Source organism: Rhincodon typus, chromosome 11 (assembly GCF_021869965.1).
Source record: "Rhincodon typus isolate 14 chromosome 11, sRhiTyp1.1, whole genome shotgun sequence".
In the NCBI taxonomy this organism is placed as follows: Eukaryota; Metazoa; Chordata; class Chondrichthyes; order Orectolobiformes; family Rhincodontidae; genus Rhincodon; species Rhincodon typus.
This window is the reverse complement of record NC_063342.1, coordinates 68780988-68798375: the sequence shown is the minus strand read 5'-3', so window position 1 is coordinate 68798375 and position 17388 is coordinate 68780988. Positions and strand designations below refer to the sequence as shown.

The 17388-nt window shown below is 39.4% G+C and overlaps 1 protein-coding gene across 2 annotated transcripts in view; it reads right to left on the bottom strand.

Annotated features, from left to right (window-relative positions):
- Nucleotides 1-6972: 6972 nt before the first annotated feature.
- med4 (mediator complex subunit 4) overlaps nt 6973-17388 on the bottom strand; it is a 35943-nt gene continuing 25527 nt past the window's right edge. For both annotated transcript variants that reach the window (XM_048602674.1, XM_048602675.1), the window contains exons 4-8: nt 17102-17272; nt 14714-14771; nt 13385-13471; nt 12468-12599; nt 6973-7325 (exon numbers count right to left, since the gene is read on the bottom strand). In XM_048602674.1, coding sequence (XP_048458631.1) covers nt 7153-7325; nt 12468-12599; nt 13385-13471; nt 14714-14771; nt 17102-17272 — 621 coding nt within the window. In that variant the 3' untranslated portion in view covers nt 6973-7152. The remainder of the gene's footprint in view (nt 7326-12467; nt 12600-13384; nt 13472-14713; nt 14772-17101; nt 17273-17388) is intronic.

Here is a 17388-nt window from a genome sequence, read left to right as displayed (position 1 = left end):
CTACTATCTCTACTACTTAGTGGTCTGTTTTTGGAGGAGTCTGTTCTATCATTATTGTGGTCAAACATATTTACTGTGTTTTCATGCTACAACACAAGATCCCACACCATCTCCATGGCCTTTGCAGCTTCAGCTAGAGAAACAGCAGATAATCTTCATCTAAAGTGGATGATCTTCGTTTTCTTCCATTGATACATCTTGTTTGGTTTCCTGATCCATGTTCCAAAATGCCGGCCGTCATCCAGGTGGCATTGTTAGCGTCATATTGCACGCGTAATGACTTGAAATGTGCAAAGTGGCTTCTTGCACTTCAATTACAAGAAACGGCAGCTTTTCAATTACATCTAGATCGGTGCAGACCATACCATTGACATGTTTCTTGATTCAGTTTCCACCATTAAATGTTCGATTTTTAAAGAGGATTCTGGTAAAACCATGGTAAAGTAGTCCAGTTCTGTCATATTATACGTTTCTTGGTGCAATATCATATAGGACGAGACCACTTTCTAGCCATCACAGCAAGTTTGCCCATGAGTTTTCACTCCACCCAACTTCACTCCAATTGGTTGGCGTCGTCAACTGACAAGCGTGCGTGAGTTTGGCTAATCCAGAGTTACCAGTCCAGAACTTTAGTTTCTCATGAGTATCTTTCTGTTGGATTTCTTATTGTGCTGACAACTTCAGATCTGGAATTTTCTGTTATTTGAATTTGACTTAATGCGATTTCTCTGTATATTCTGCTCATACTCAGTATAATGCAGGAAGCCTGTATTAACCTTTTAGATGCATAGGGATCTGGATGTCTTCATGCATGAATCGCAAAGTTTGTATGCTGTTACAACAGGTCATAAAGGATAACAAATAGAATTTTGCTATTCGTTGTAAAACAAAGAGTATGTGGTACCATTATTCAAGAAAGGTGCTGAGGCTAAACCAGGGACATACAGGCCAGTGAGTCTAACGTCAGTGGTAGGGAAATTATTGGATTAAAAACCTGAGGGACAGAATTAATCTCCATTTGAAACAGCAAAGATTAACTAAGGATAATTCAGCACAGCTTTGACAGAGTAGATTGTGTCTAATAGAATTTGAATTTATTAAGGTAGTGACTTGGTATGGTGATGAGGATAGTGTAACTGATGTAGTCCACATGGATTTCTGTCAACCTTTTGACATGGTATTGCATTGGCAGACTGGTCTAGAAGCTAACAGCCACAGAATCCAAGGCAGTTTAGATCCAAAATTGAGTTAGTGGAAGGAAGCATACGGCGATGGTCAAAGATGGAAACCACAGGGTTCAGTGCTAGGTCCCTTGCTGTTGTTGTGTGTATTAATGATCTAGATTTAGGAGGCATGATCAGAAGACAGGTGACACAAAAATTTGTGTGGTAAATAGCGAGGAGGAACGCCTTAAACTACAAGATGATATAGACTGCTTGGCCAGATGGACTGAACAGTGGCACGTGGAATTTAATTCTGGAAATTGAGGGGTGATGCATTGTGGGAGGATTAACAAGGCAAAGGAACAGACAGTGAATGGTAGGATCCTAGGAAATACAGAGGATCACAGGGACCTTGGTGTGCATGTACATTATCCTTGAAGGCAGCATATGGAATACTGGCAGCAAGTGATAGACAGAGCTAAGTGATCTCACAACCAAGGGATGGGATCTAAGCTCTGCAGTCCTGCCACATCTAGTCATGAACGGTGGTGGACAATTAAATTCATTGGAGGCGGCTCCACAAATATCCCCATCCTCAATGATGGAAGAGCCTAGCACATCACTACAAAAGATAGGGCTGATGCATTCGCAGCAATCTTCAGCCAAAAGTGCTGAGTGGATGATTCATTTCGGCCTCCTCTGGTGATCCCCAACATTACAGGTACCAGTCTTCAGCCAATTTGATTCACTCTATGTGATATCAAGAAACAGGTGAGACACTGGATACTGCAAAGGCTACGAGCCCTGACAACATTCCAGCAATAGTACTAAAGACTTGTGCTTCAGAACTTGCCGCTCCCCTAGCCAAGCTCTTCTAGTATATTTATAACATTGGTATCTACCCAGCAATGTGGAAAATTGCCCAAGTATGTCCCGTACACAAAAAGCAGGACAAATCCAACCTGGCCAATAACCGCCCCATCAGTCTACTCTCGATCATCAGTAAAATGATGGAAGGCATCACCAGCAGTGCTGTCAAGCAGCACCTCGTCAGCAATAACCTGCTCAGTGATGCCACTCAGCTCCTGATCTCATTACAGTCTTTTTTCAAACATCGACAAAAGAGCTGAATTCCAGAGGTGAGGTGAGAGTGACAGCCTTTCACATCAAGGCGGCATTCGACCAAGTGTGGCATCAAGGAGCCCTGGCAAAACTGGAATCAATGGGTATCTAGAGCAAATATCTCCAGTGGTTGGAGTCATACCTGACATATAGGAAGATGGTCGTGGTTGTTGAAGGTCAATCGTCTCAGCTCCAGGACATCTCTGCGGGAGCTCCTCAGGGTAGTGTCCTCGGCCCAAGCATCTTCAGCTGCTTCATTAATGACCTTCCGTCCATCATAATGTCAGAAGTGGGGATGTTCGCCGATGTTTGCAATATGTTCAGCACCATTTGTGACTCCTCGGACACTGAAGCAGTCCGTGTGCAAATGCAACAATATCTGGACAATATCCAGGCTTGGGCTGACAAGCAGCAAGTAACATTCGTGCCACACAAATGCCAGGCTATGACCATCACCAATAAGAGACAATCTAACCACCACCCCTTGATATTCAATGGTGTTACCATCATGGAATCCCCCACTATCAACCCCCCAGGATGTTATCATCGACCAGAAACTCAACTGGACTCACCACATTAACAGAGTGGCTACAAGAGCAGGCCAGAAGCTGGGAATACTGCGGCGAGTAACTCACCTCCTGACTCTTCAAAGCCTGTCCACCATCTATAAGGCACAAGAGGAGTGTGATGGAATGCTCCCTACTTGCCTCGATGAGTGCAGCCACAACAACATTCAAAAAGCTTGACACCATCCAGGAAAAAGCAACCCACTTGTTTGGCACAACATCCACAAGCATCCACTCCCCCCACCACTGACGCTCAGTAGTAGTGTGTTCTATCTACAAGGTGCACTGCAGAAATTCATCAAAGATCCTCAGACAGCACCTTCCAAACCCACGACCACTTCCATCTAGAAGGACAAGGGCAGCAAACATATGGGAACACTACCACCTCCAAGTTCCCCTCCAAGCTGCTCACCATCCTGACTTGGAAATATATTGCCATTCCTTCACCATCACTGGGTCAAAATCCTGGAATTCCCTCCCTAACGGCATTGTAGGTCAACCTACAGCTGGTGAACTGCTGTGGTTCAAGAAGGCAGCTCCCCACCATCTTCTCCAGGGCAACTAGGAATGGGCAAGAAATGCTGGCCAGCCAGTGACATTACTTAGCCCACAGCTAGAGAACTTCGTATAGTTACGGTCACCACACTGTAGGAAGGATGTGATTTTTCTCAAGAGGATGCACAAGAGATTCACCAAGATGTTGCTGGAGTTGGAACTATGAAGAGAGACTAGGTCAGCTGAAGTTGTGTTCCTTGGAGAGAAGGCTGAGGGGAAATCCGATTCAGGTGTACGAAGTTCTGTCGGGCATGGACAGGGTGGATATGGAAGAACCTTTGCCTTAGTGGAGGAGTCAATACTAGGGCACACAATTTAAAGGTACGGAACAGGAGGTTTAGAAGGGATTTGAGGAAAACAAATTTTGCTCGGAGGGTTGGGAGTATCTGGAATTCACTGCCTAAAAGGGTGATAAAGGTGAGAACTCTCAAAGATTTAAGAACTATTTAGATGAGCATTTGAAATGCTATAGCATAGAAGACCAGGGGCCAAGTACTGGAAAATGGGATTAGAATAGTTATTTGATGGCCAGCTCAAACACAATAGGCCAAATGGCCTCTTTTCATTCCTGTAAAAACTCTGACTCTTAATATTTAACCCAAACCTCCGTCAATATTCTAATATTTATCAAGTCTTGTTCACTACTTTTGCTCTCAATCCTCGAAACAGTTCAAATTTGAAAGACAAGTCCATGTGTTCATATTCCTCCATGGCCTCGTTCCTTTCCCAAATCCACAACCTCCTTCAGCCTAACATTCCTTTGTGAATTATTCATTCCTCTAAACTGACATTCTATACATCCATGGCATCCTTTACCTAACCAATAACTGTCGTGTCTTCAGCTGTCTAGACTTTTAAGCGCTAATCTCCTCAGTACATATGTGAAGACTATAACTTGCTGATAATATAAAAGATAGTTTTCCATAATTTATTTACAACATATTTATTGCATCATTATGTTATGAAATGTACATCTCCAAAACAATGTTTATGACTGGTTTAGTTTGCATTATTGTGGAAAATTTGTTTCAATATCACAATGTAATAGTTCCTCTAGTTGTCTTTGAACAAAATTTTTATGGGGCTTGCCAAGTTTAATAGCGTCAACTTTTGAGAAGGTAGGAGTTTGAAAATGGTATTTTAAATGTCCACTGGCAATTATTCACTTTTAGGTTGGTGTAACACACCAAGATACAAAGTGCAATCTCATCAACCTATCTCAATAGTGTATTTTTACACAACCTCAGAACAAGAATTTCTATTATAACAGATGAAAATTATTCTATTTCTTCACTGCAATTGCAGGGGCGCACTCACTGCACATGTAGTTAGTGCCTGTGACATTAATGTCAGGGATGCTGCAGGTGGCTTCACGCTAAAACTAACCCCACATTCAGTGTACAAAGCAAAACATTGACAAGAGAATAAATTAACACAGATAGAGGTGGTGCCTGACTTATGACTGTGCGACTTAAAGAATGAGGTTTCATTTTACTATTGAGGATCTGTGAACATTCATTTGTACTTACGAACAGATGTTTATATTGTACTGTATTGCATTCCAACTTGCATATAAATTGACTTATGAATGTACTTGAATGGAACCAACAGGTAGAACACTAAACAAGTGCAGCACAAGAACAGGCCCTTCGGCCCACCATGTCTGTGCTGATCATAACGCTATTTGAAACAAATCCCACACAGCTTAACATGATGCATATTCTTCTATTTCCTGCCTGTTCGTGTGTCTGTCTAAACTCCTCAAACTTTGTTAACATATCTTCTTGGTGATGCTTTATCCCCTGGTAGCGTGTTCTGGCACCTACCACCCTCTGCATATAAAAAGTTTACTCACACATCTCCTTTAATTTTCCCCTCTCACCTTAAACCTTTGCCCCCTAGTATTTAACATTTCCACCCTGGGTAAAAGACTTCGACTATCCACCCTATCCATGCCTCTCAATTTAAATACATTTATTAGGTTGCCGCTCAGCCTCCGATGCTCTATGGAAAACAAACTAAGTTTGTCCAACCTTTCTCTATGGCTAATACACTCCAATTCAGGCAACATTCTGGTAAACCTCTTCTTCGGCCTCTTGAAAGCCTCCACATCCTTTCTATAGTGTGGTGACCAGAACCGCACACAATACTTCAAATATGGCCTAACTAAAATCTTATACAGTTGCAACATGACTTGCCAACTTTTATACTCAATACCCAAACCAATGAAGGCAAGCATGCCGTATACCTTCTTTACCACCTATCTACTTATGTTACCACTTTCAGGGAGCTATGGACTTGCACCCCAACATTCTTCTAATATTACTGCTTCTAAGGGTCCTGCCATTTACTCTTTTCTTTTCTCTTGCATTTGACTTTCCAAAATGCATCACCTCACACTCGTCTGGACAAGTGGACCAGGGACTAAACTCTAGCTGTCATCTCTCCGCTCAACTTTCCAACTGATCTTTATTCTGCTGTATCCCTTCATAACCACCTCACTATCCACAAAGTTCACCAACTTGTGTATTGTCTGAAAACTCCAAAATCAGACCATCTACATTTTCATCTAAATCAGTTATATATATTATAAAGAGGTCTCAGCTCAAATCATTGCGGAATACCACTGGTCACAGATCTCCAATCAAAAAACACCCATCCACAACTCCCTTCTATCTTCTATCTTCTATGACCAAGCCAATTTTGTATCCAACTTGCCAACTCACTGTGGATCCATGTGACTGAATCTTCTGGACCAGCCTACCATAAGGGACTTTGTCAAATGCTTTAATAAAATCCAGGTAGACAACATCCACTGCCCTATCCTTCATCATCTTTGTCACTTCTTCAAAAAACTCAATTTTGAGAGACAAGATCTCTGCAGCATAAAACCATGCTGACTATCTCTAATAAGTCCAAATAAGATAAGGATAAGTAATATTGTACTGTATTGCATACACTGGTGGACTGCTTGCAAATGCTAACAGCGATACACTCAATTTCTTAACCTATCACATTGTAAGTAAAAAATGCATGACCAGAGTTCATTTAATGTGTCCTAGGCAGTTAAATCTCCTCATTCCAGTTTCACGTATCATTGCAATAAAGTTTTGTTTTGTTTCTTGTTGGGCTGAAGGGCCTGTTTCCACACTGTAGGGATTCTATTCTATTCTATTCTTGGCTTGCATCTCACACTAGCTGTTAGACAGGATGACAACAAAACAGACGGCAAGTGAGGTAATGAGAATGAAGTGAAGACTGGGACAAGTAGCAGCAATCAGTGGACATAATGACTTCAGTAGCGCCAACTTCCTGATCCAGCGGATTAGAATACTCCGTCGGACACTTATGCAGTAACCAGGGAGAATGACCGATTTCTACTTGTGGATGAATGTTAAACAGTTAGGTTAAACAATAAATCAACTATTTGGGTTTCTGTAGTAGGTATGAAAGTCTGCAGAATAAATAATGCCCAGTTTCTTACTATCTGGTGTTACCACATTCTACTAAAATAAAATATAATCAAGGATATTCACACTGGACAACAAGTTCAGCATGAAGAAAAATTTTCTGTTTTTAAAGCAAAGTTTTATCCATGTTCATCAAAGTACACTTTCTTGATGTGTTCCTACCAGGTCAGCATCAACAGTATTGGGTAGAAAGGAGTAGAAGAGCAGTGGAAAGAAAATGAATTTCCAATGCTATAAGTCCAAACATTGAACAGAAAAAGACATGTTCTCTTGGTTTCAATCAGAGTCACTACTACTGCTTGAAGAATCAGTTGACATAACTTCCACATCATCTTCATTCTCTTTGTTATGTCCAGGAGGCTCCAGCATAAAATCATTGCTGTGGTTTGGAGGCAATAGGTTGAGAGACATGTCATTTGACTGCCATGGGTATTGAGGTGCAAGTACATCTGAAATACAGAAAGTTTTCATGAAATACAACTGTATTTTATCTAAATCTGTAAAAAGATAGGTTCTTAAATTTTATTCAAGATAGTTATGAAACTTATAACGTTGTCTCCAGTGTTACGGGTTCAGTGTGCTTTCTCATTTTAACTCCTGTTCTTGGAACATAATCAATAGTATCCTGAGAGATCCTTTACAGGACACATGTCAATGATGTCAAACCCTTAATATGGTGTACCCTTCCATACTTATATGCATATAGCTTTATGACACCATTTTAAATTCTTGATATCAAATTATATTCCCTTCTAAAAGAAAATTAAAGTACAGAACATCAAAGAAAGTCTTAAAAAGCACAAGTCACATAAAAAAGACACAAGTTATGCTTCCCTGACTTGAAGTAAACGTGTTATGATCCCAGCTGACAGCACTATAGGACAAGTTACATCCTAGACTGAAATCTGGCTTGATAGATCATAAATTGTTTTAGGTTTTTAAACTAGGTGATTTTTCACCAAAACACAAGCAAGTAATGCTGCAAATTTGGTTTGAACAACAAAATCAAGTTGGCTATGCAAAAGAAAAGAAGATAAAACAGAATAAACCAAAGTGACTACATAAAGTGTAACTCAAAAGATTTCAAAACACACAGCAAAATACAATCTCATTAATCCCGAAAGCATTCATTTGCTCACGGAGAGAATTGCCCTCTCCAATATATCTTATAGGGCTTACTTTAACAGTGCCTTCAATTCCCAATCTTGGGAACTGTTAGACTTTTCCTTGAATCTTCATACATCTAGACTTAGATTTTCTCAGTTTCACATAAGCTCTTTAGGATTTTAAGCAAATACTTCTGTTCTAGGCCTTCAAATTTTGACATAGTTTAGAACTATTAAGAGATAGACTATCTCCCTTCTTTAAAAGCAACTTTTACGCATTTGCTTAAGGCAAGATTTCTGCAAATCCAGTCAAACAAACTAAGGGCTTTCTTGAAGGTGCGGATATTTTTCCTAATCAAAAAAAAAAGCAATGTTTGATTTTCTAAACTGAAAGCCCAAAGCACAACTGTTTATTTTGTTCGCTCTAAAACTCTCCTAGTGTAAACAAATTCCCATTAGCCTTCAAGAACTCCCTGTCTCAGACTGTTTTCAAAATATTTACAATTATTAAACATCTTCAGACACAGACTAAAACTCACAAGTTAAATCCAAACTCTGAGAAAAAACTAAAATATAGAGAAAGTGTGCAACCAGCAAGAGAGTGTGCATATGCTGGGAGTTGAGCTACTTGAGTGTTTAGGCAATGAGGGAGGGAGGCATTGTTGTCTCTTATTCCGGCCACTTTTGCAAGTGGCTGCTTTGTGGTCAAGGTGCAGTTGGTTAGATCTAAGAGAGGGTCTAAGTGAATACCAGACTTTGTTGCGGAAGGTGAACAACAACAAGGTAAAGGTAAGACATTTTCTTTCCCCCAAGTCTGCTGGTTGTTAAAGGGACAGAGATGGCAGTCAGTGGAGTGTTATGCTCCTCCTGTCAGATATGGGAGATCAGAGAGCAGTCGACCATCCCCGGCGATTATGTCTGCAGGAAGTGTGTTCTAACTGCAACTCCTCTCAGACCACATGGATCAGTTGGGGCAGCACTTGGATGCATTGAGGAGGACATGGGAGGCAGAGAGTGTCATAGGTAGGAGCTGAGGGAGGGACAGGACTGACAGCTCAATATTTTGGGATATAGATGCCAGCGGAAGGATAAAAGGCAGGAAGAGAGGAGGGGAAGTAGTGCTTATGATTAGGGAAAACATTACAGCAATACTAGAGAGGATATTCCTAGGCAATGGTCCAGTGAAGCTAATGTGAATGGAACTGAGAAGTAAGAAGTAGGCGATCACTTTGATGTGATTGTACTGTAGACCCCACAGCAGTCAGTGGGAAACAGGAACAAATATGTAGGAGATCGCAGATAGCTGCCAGAATAATAGGTTTGTAACAGTAGGGTATTTTAACTTCCAAACATAGTCTGAGACTGCCATAATGTTAAGAGCTTGGATGGAGAGGAATTTGTTAAGTGTGTTCAAAAAAGCTCTCTCAATCAATATGTAGATGGTGCTAGAGGAAGAGTAGAACTTGACCTCCTCTTGGGAAATAAGGCAGGACAGGTGACTGAGATGTTAGTTGGGGAGCACTTTGGACCAGTGACCATAATTCTATCAATTTTAAAACAGTTATGGAAAAGGATAGGCCTGGTCTACAAGTTAAAGTTCTGAATTGGGGCAAGGCCAATTTTGATGGTTTTAGACAGGAACTTTCAGAAGTTGACTGGGAAGGCTGTTCGCAGGTAAAGGAACATATGGCAAGTAGGACTTTTCAAAAGCGAAATAACGAGAGTTAAGGGACAGCATGTTCCTGCTAATGTGAAGAGCATGGCTAGCAGGAATAGGGAACACTGGATGACTAGAGCTATTGAGACTTTGGTCAAGATAAAGGAGGCTTCATCAGGTATAGACAGTTGGAGTCAAGTGAATGCCTTGAGTATAGGAGTACACTTAAGATGGAAATCAGAAGGGCAAAAAGGGGACATGAGATAGCTTTGGCAAACAGGATTAAGGAGAATCCAAAGGGATAGTACAAATGCATTAAGGGAAAAAAGAGTAACAAGGGAGAGAACAGCGCCCCTTGAAGATCAGCATGGCCACCTATGTGTGGAACTGGAGGAGATGGGGGAGATACTAAAGTATTTCGTGTCAGTATTTACAGCGTAGAAAAACATGGGAGCTTCAGAACTTAGGGAAATAAATTCTGACCTCTTGAAAAAAGTCCACAGTATAGAAGAGGAGGTGCTGGAGTTCTTAAAATGCATAAAGGTAGATAAATCCCCTAGACCAGTGTATCCCAGGACATTGTCATTCAGGCCTAGCTGATTTTTGTGTCATCGACAGCGACAGGCAAGGTGCTGGAAGATTGGAGGATTGCTAATGTTGTGTCATTATTTAAGAAAGGCTACAAGGAAATGCCAGAGAACTATAGACCAGTGAATCTGATGTCAGTGGAGGGTAGGTTGTTGAAGGGAATTCTGAGAGACAGGATCTGCATGCATTTGGAGAGGAAAGAACTGATTAGGGATAGTCAGCATGGCTTTGTGCATGGGAAATTATGTCTCACAAACTTGACTGTATTTTTTGAAGAGGTGACCAAGAAGACGGATGAAGACAGAAAATTAAACGTTGTCCACATGGATTTTAGCAAAGCCTTCGACAAAGTTCCGCATTATGGAATGATTATTAAGTTTAGATGACATGGGATCCAGGGACAGCAAGCCAATTGGATATAAAATTGGCTTGACAGTAGCAGACAGAGAGTAGTGGCAGAGAGTTGTTTTTCAGACTAGAGGCCTGTGACTAGTTGTGTGCCACAACGATCGGTACTGGGTCCACAGTTTATATAAACAATTTGGATGATAATATAGCAAGCATCGTTAGTAAGTTTGCAGATGACACCAAAATTGGTGGTATAGTGGACAGTGAGAAAGGTTATCTAAGAGTACAATGGGATCTTAATGAACAGAGTCAGTGGGCTGAGGAATGGCAGATGGAGTTTAATTCAGATAAATGCCAAGTGTTGCATTTTGGTGAGACAAACCAGGGCAGGACTTATACAGTTAATGGTAGGACCCTGGGGAATGTTTTTGATTAGAGAGGTGCAGGCACTTAGTTCCTTGAAAGTGGTGCCACAGGTAGACAGGGTGGTACAGATGTCATTTGGTATGCTTGCCTTCATCAATCAAAGCATTGAATACAAGAGTTGGGGCATCATGTTATGGCTGTACAAGAGGTTGGTAAGGCCATATTTAGAGCACTGCGTACAATTCTGGTCACTGTTATAGGAAGGATATTATTAAACTGGAAAGACTGTAAAAAGATTTCAAAAGATGCTGCTGAGTCTGAATGGTTTGCATTATATAGAGAGGCTAGATAGACTGGGACTTTCTTTCCCTGAAGTGTAGGAGGCTGAGGGGTGACTTTGTAGAGGTTTCAAAAATCATGAGTGGCATTGATAAGTTGAAGAGCCAAAGTCTTTTGCTTGGGGTAGGGGAGCCCAAAACTAGAGGGCATAGGTTTAAGGTGGGAGGGGAAAGGTTTAAAAGGGACTTGAGGGGCAACTTCTTCAGAGGTTGGTGCATAAATGGAACGAGCTGCCAGAGGAAGTGGTACAGGTGAATACAATTACAACATTTAAAAGTCATTTGTACAGATACATTGATAAGAAAGGTTTAGAGGGACATGGGCCAAATGCAGATAAATGAGACTAGTTCAGTTTAGGAAACTTGGTTGGCATGGACGAGTTGGACCAAAGGGTCTGTTTCTGTGCTTTTTGATTCTGTGACTCTAAATCATATACCTCACATCAATGTAAATATCAAAATATCAATAGAATCATATTCATTGTGCACATGCAAGAAAACAGCATGTTTTGTATGCAAAACAAGAACAATGTCAAATGTACAATTGGCTTCAAATGATCCAATCTCTGGAACATTAATGACAATTACAAAGGGGGCAGAAACACAAGTAATTCAAGAGGAGTCTATTACTTTGAAAATGAGGGGTTTGGGAGAAAGGAGATTGCAGATTTCTAAAGTCTTATCACATGACCTTCCTACTATTTACCTTTGTGATCAATAACATGCATGAATGAGTACTCACTTCTTTTATTCGTCTCTAATACCTAACTGGCCAATCATATGAACCTTGAAATGAGTGCTTGCCGCTAATCACAATAGACAGCAGAGCCAATCCTCTTCCTATGGTCATGCAAATGCAATTTCGGATTCTGATTGTTATAAAGTAGAAGAGGATTTCCCCTTCTTAACTCCTAGTCCTATCACCACAACAGCTGTGATTAGCTAAAGTAGCACTGAGTGGAAAATGAAACTACCCATGACAATCTTTCGCAACTAAATCAGGATATGACGATATCTGCCAAACGACTTTAAATCATTGATCAAAGAATGACACAAAATAAGCTAACTAGAAAGATCTAGCGGCCTAACCTTCATTTCATAGTCAATAGTACCAATCTAGATTCCTACATGGAATTATAGTTTGTTTTGTCTTATAATTTTTTTAAGTAAACTGTCAACAGCTTTTACCTGGTAATCTGCCTGCAGCTAATGCATCCCCAGGTAAATGTCCATTCACGCCATTGGTAGAAAGGTTGCTTTGCTGTCCCAAAAGACCACTCCTCATTTCCAGATCAGTAGGGTAAGGTCTCCGTGGATCACCTATATCAAATGCATAATGCTAAGAATTATTCACATCCAAGTCTTCAAAGTTTACACTCAGCTGTGGGGTGATGACTTTATCTCTGGTACGAAGCAGGCGACACAACCTTCAGAGTCCTCAGTTATGCACAGCATACTACAATTGGAAGCATAGTAATAAGTTTAATGGTTACTGAAGTAAACTTCAGTTCTTGTCCCCATTATACAAAACCTGTTGATAGCAATTTGCCTTAAAGAGAATAATTCATTAGAAATTGGAATGCTTTTGATTTAAAAAAAATCACTTACAAGTATCATAATGATGGTACAGAAATCACACAATACTTCCCACTTTCGCTGAGGAATCTAGCAACTCATTATTTTAAACAACAGATAGTCAAAGGAATACACCATTGTAGAACATGTCAGAAAGAGGATTTTGTAAGTAAATCCGGAAAATCTACATCCACCCTTTGTCAAGTTAGTAACTATTTAAGATCATCGTGAAAACAATCAAATGTTTGCATAACTATTTACTTTTACAAACACAGTTTCAATGATATGGATACCAGGCCAGAAACAGTGGTGCAAGCAGAATCCATTATGGCTTTCAAAGGAATAAAAGTGAATAAATATTTGAAAAACAAAACTTTTAAAAGGGTGTGGAGAAATAGCAGAAAAATGGGAACAAGTGGACAACTCCTTCAGAGATAGTTGGTACAGGTAAAATGATCTCCTTTTGAGCTGTGAATGCATCAAGAATAGCTCTTCATCAAAATAATGAGCAATAACATTTAAATTGGTACCTGGAACCCACGTCAATGGGGCTGCTACAGCATTACTAGCACTTATCCTATGTGCATATTTAATAAGCTCTTCAGATGAGATGGCACCTGCAAAGAAAACAGAAGCATAACTTCTTACTGATCTGATCTTTCAAAATACAGTAAAAGTTTAGCTGCCACACCAGAAAAAATATTGTTGAATTTTTAAAAAATGTATTTACTCACACAAGAAGCCAGAACACTAATGCTAACTCTATCGCAGGTCACATTTCAGCTATTCACCAGACATCCAAAGCACACAAAGTGTTACATTATAGTGATTGTGTAATGAATATATACACACATTTATAAAGTACAACTAACCCTACAGAAAACTTCAAGAGAATTACAAAAAGCTTGCTACAAAGGATGTTTTAATTATGTCCTCTAATGTAAAAACTAAACAGGGTATGCTATCAGAAATTCTTCTGCAAGAGGGTTCCGCAAACAGCAACTTAAAACCCACAATGTCTAGTCACCTAAAATGACAAGGTTAACAGATGCATGACATCTTTTCAAGTTCCCCTCCAAGCCACTCAGCATCCTGACTTGGAATTATAATCGGCGTTCCATCACTGACACTGAATTAAAATCCTGGAACTCACTCTTTTTTCCAAACACTGTAGGTGTCCCTACACCAAGATCTGCATGGTTCAAGAAGGCAGCTTATCAGCACCTTCTGCAGGGGAATTAGGAATAGGCAATAAATACTGACTTAGCCAGTGATGCCCACATTCCCGTTAATTAATTTTTAAAACAAGAGAAGAATTTAACCTTAGGTTATCAGAGCATTAACACTGGTACTGATTGCAGAGAGCCTTCACAAATATCAAAAAATTAGTATCAGCACACACTAATCCAAAAGCATTCAATAGCATATTTATGATCTAGAATGAAATGGTTTTAGGATAAGGTATAGCATATTTAAAACAGACAAGTAGAAATTATTTCTCTCAAAGTCTTGTGAATCTGTGAAATTCACTACCCCAGAGTGCACTGGATCTTGGGATATTAGGTAAATTTAAGAAGCTGATGGACAGATTTTTAAGTAGTGATGGGTTGAAGGATTTGGGACAGCGGGCAGTAAAGTGGAATTGAGGCTGAAATGAAATTAAATGAGACTGATTTTATTAAATGGCAGAGTAGGTTCAAGGGGAACTGCCTAATCCAGCTCCTAGTTCTTATATTCTATGTTCTAAGTATAACAACTTCATTCAGAAATAAGTCTTATTATTAGACCTTTGTTAATTGTCTTTGCAGTTCAGTAACTGCAATGGGGTTCAAAGTTTCTTTCCAGTTGAAAATGTCTACCTTTCCTTGCTTTCTCTATCGATTTTAATTTCTCTTTGGCTTGATACACAGCAGTCGCCTGTAAAGAATGAACACAATTAGTACTTTATTTAACAGGTACAAATTCACTTTTTCTAAGTATAGACCAAAGGAGCAGATTTAAATGTGGCTATTCTACAGCAACTATTAAACTGGTTAAGGAGCCCCATTAATTGAGAAATCTTGAAAAAGGGCAACTTTAAAAACATTAAGTTAAGCTTACATATTAACATAGGTTCTAAACAAATTTCTGAAAAATAAGAGTAAGATGCAATGAAGATCAAAATAGTATCCACATAATAGTCATAGGCTCAGATGAATTCTATGGCATCTTAGTGAGTAATTCTATCTGAAGACTTTCAATGAGCTAAAGTAATTAGTCTGATAATAAAGACAAGCATTTAACTTATGATACTGTCCTATATGTCTGGAAAAATGATAGACTGAAAGTAAGAAGGAACCAGGTATGTCCCATGACCATATGCAGCACAGCCAAAAGAATCAGACTTTTACAATTGATAGCTTGTTGAATGAAAACAAAATTCTGATGTTCAAAGTCAGCCAACTTCAGTCCTGTAGGATAACTGAAGCGAAACGTTTATCTGAAGGGGCTAATCAATGGAGAAATGCAACTATTGCAAGTACAGCATGAAAGCCCACTGGAAAATATAACTGATTGAATGTACACGTTGAGAAGCAAAAAGTTAGGCCACTGAATTAGGTACATGAAGTACAAAAATGGAAGGCATAAAACTGAAGAACAAGCTGAGAGTGTGGCTGTGGGCAATAACATGTTCTGAAAAAAGTTTAATTGAAAGCTCCTTCCAAGGTGGGACTGATCACTTAATGAACGAACTTTAGAATTTCAAACAAAAACTAACTGATATGAACTATATCCTCTTACCATCTGCAGCAATTTCTTAGCATGGACAGCCAAGATAATGGAGTCAATAATTTACAACTACCAAAATTTTATGAACCATCTTGTCTATTCTATTTCACAAACTTACTTCTGCAATACAATATGTTTGCCGACACAAATATCCAAATAATCCGCACCGACACAGTATGCTCACTACAGATTATTTCCAAATGCACATGCCTGTGCAATATTATGCTAATTATTAAAAAATTAAATTAAAATCCTATGTTTAACACTTTCTCTTACACAATATATTCTCACTTCTTGTTTTCACTCTTAGATGTTACTGTTTGTTTAAATATATTTATGAGAAACGTCACTGCTAGTGTGCACACTAATGGGCGTCAGCAAGCCTTTCTTATATTCTTAGTGAAGTCCTCCAAGCATATGTACTAGGTAGGACCATTACATTTTTTAAAATTTATGTATGATTTAGACTTGGTTGTATTGGGCACAATTTAAGAATTTGCAGGTGGCACAAACTTGAAAATATAGTGAACTGTGAGGAAGATGGTGATAAACTTCAAGTCGACAGTGGAGTGGATGGATATGCAGCAGGGGAAATTTAATTCACAGAAATGTGAAGTAATGCATTTTGGTAGGAAAAAAAGGAGATGCACTATGTGGGAGCAGAAGGACTTCGTGAAGTATATGTGCACAAAGTGTTGAAGGTGGCAGAGCAGATTGCAAAACTAAGGAGGTCATGATGATGTTTCAAAAATAAATTAGAATAGTGATACGGTATTGCATCTAATTCTGAGCACCACACTTTATGAACGATGTGAAGGCATCAGAGAGGGTGCAGAAAATATTTACAAGAATGGTTCGAGGGATGAGACACTTCACTTGCTGGTTAAACTGGAGAGGCTGAAGTTGTTCTTCTTAGAGAAGATAAGATTGAGAGCAGGTGTGGTAGAGGTGTTCAAAACGATGAGGGGTCTACACAGTAGGTATGCAGAAACTGTTCCCAGTGGTCGAAGCATTAGAAACCAGGTGACACGTATTTAAAGTGATTGCTTGCAATCTATAATTCACTGATTGAAGGGGGCATGGATGGAGATTCATCCGGGTTTCTCAACAGGAAATTGGATAAGCACGTAAAGTGAAAACATTTACAAAGTTACAGGGAAAGAATAAAAGTGTTGGCTAAATTGTTCAAGGGAACATTGATTTGAGGACTGAACAGCTTCCAACTGTGCTGTAACCAGTTCTATAGCTCCCACGAAACAGTGTCAAGAGATTTATGAAGTAGAAAAAACCATATTTTATCTCCACATTTTGAGAACTTGATTAGATTCATTTACAACATCTGACTGAAACCTTAGAAAGGTAAAGTTAAAGATAAGGGAACCTTCAATTATCTGTGAATTCCCAATATTCAACCGAAAAGTCTGCTTCAGGTTTTAAGACTTGTTAAGTCTGTACATTTGCAAGTAGCTGTAACCCACCAATATGTGTTCCGCCTCTTTGAGCTGTTTCTGTAACTGCTGGATGTCACCATCTCTTTTTTCCACCTCTTTCTCCAGAAGATGCATTTCCTCTTGGATTTTGCCTTGTTCCATTGCTACTCTTACTATTTCTTGGAATTCTCCATCTTTCTGAATCAACAGATCCAGGATCTGAAAAACAAATATTACAATATAAATGATACTGCGATTGTTTGGCATTATTCAGTTACTTGAACTAATTGGTTTTTAAAATTGGTCGTAGAAAGCTGTTCTGAGATCCTTTATGC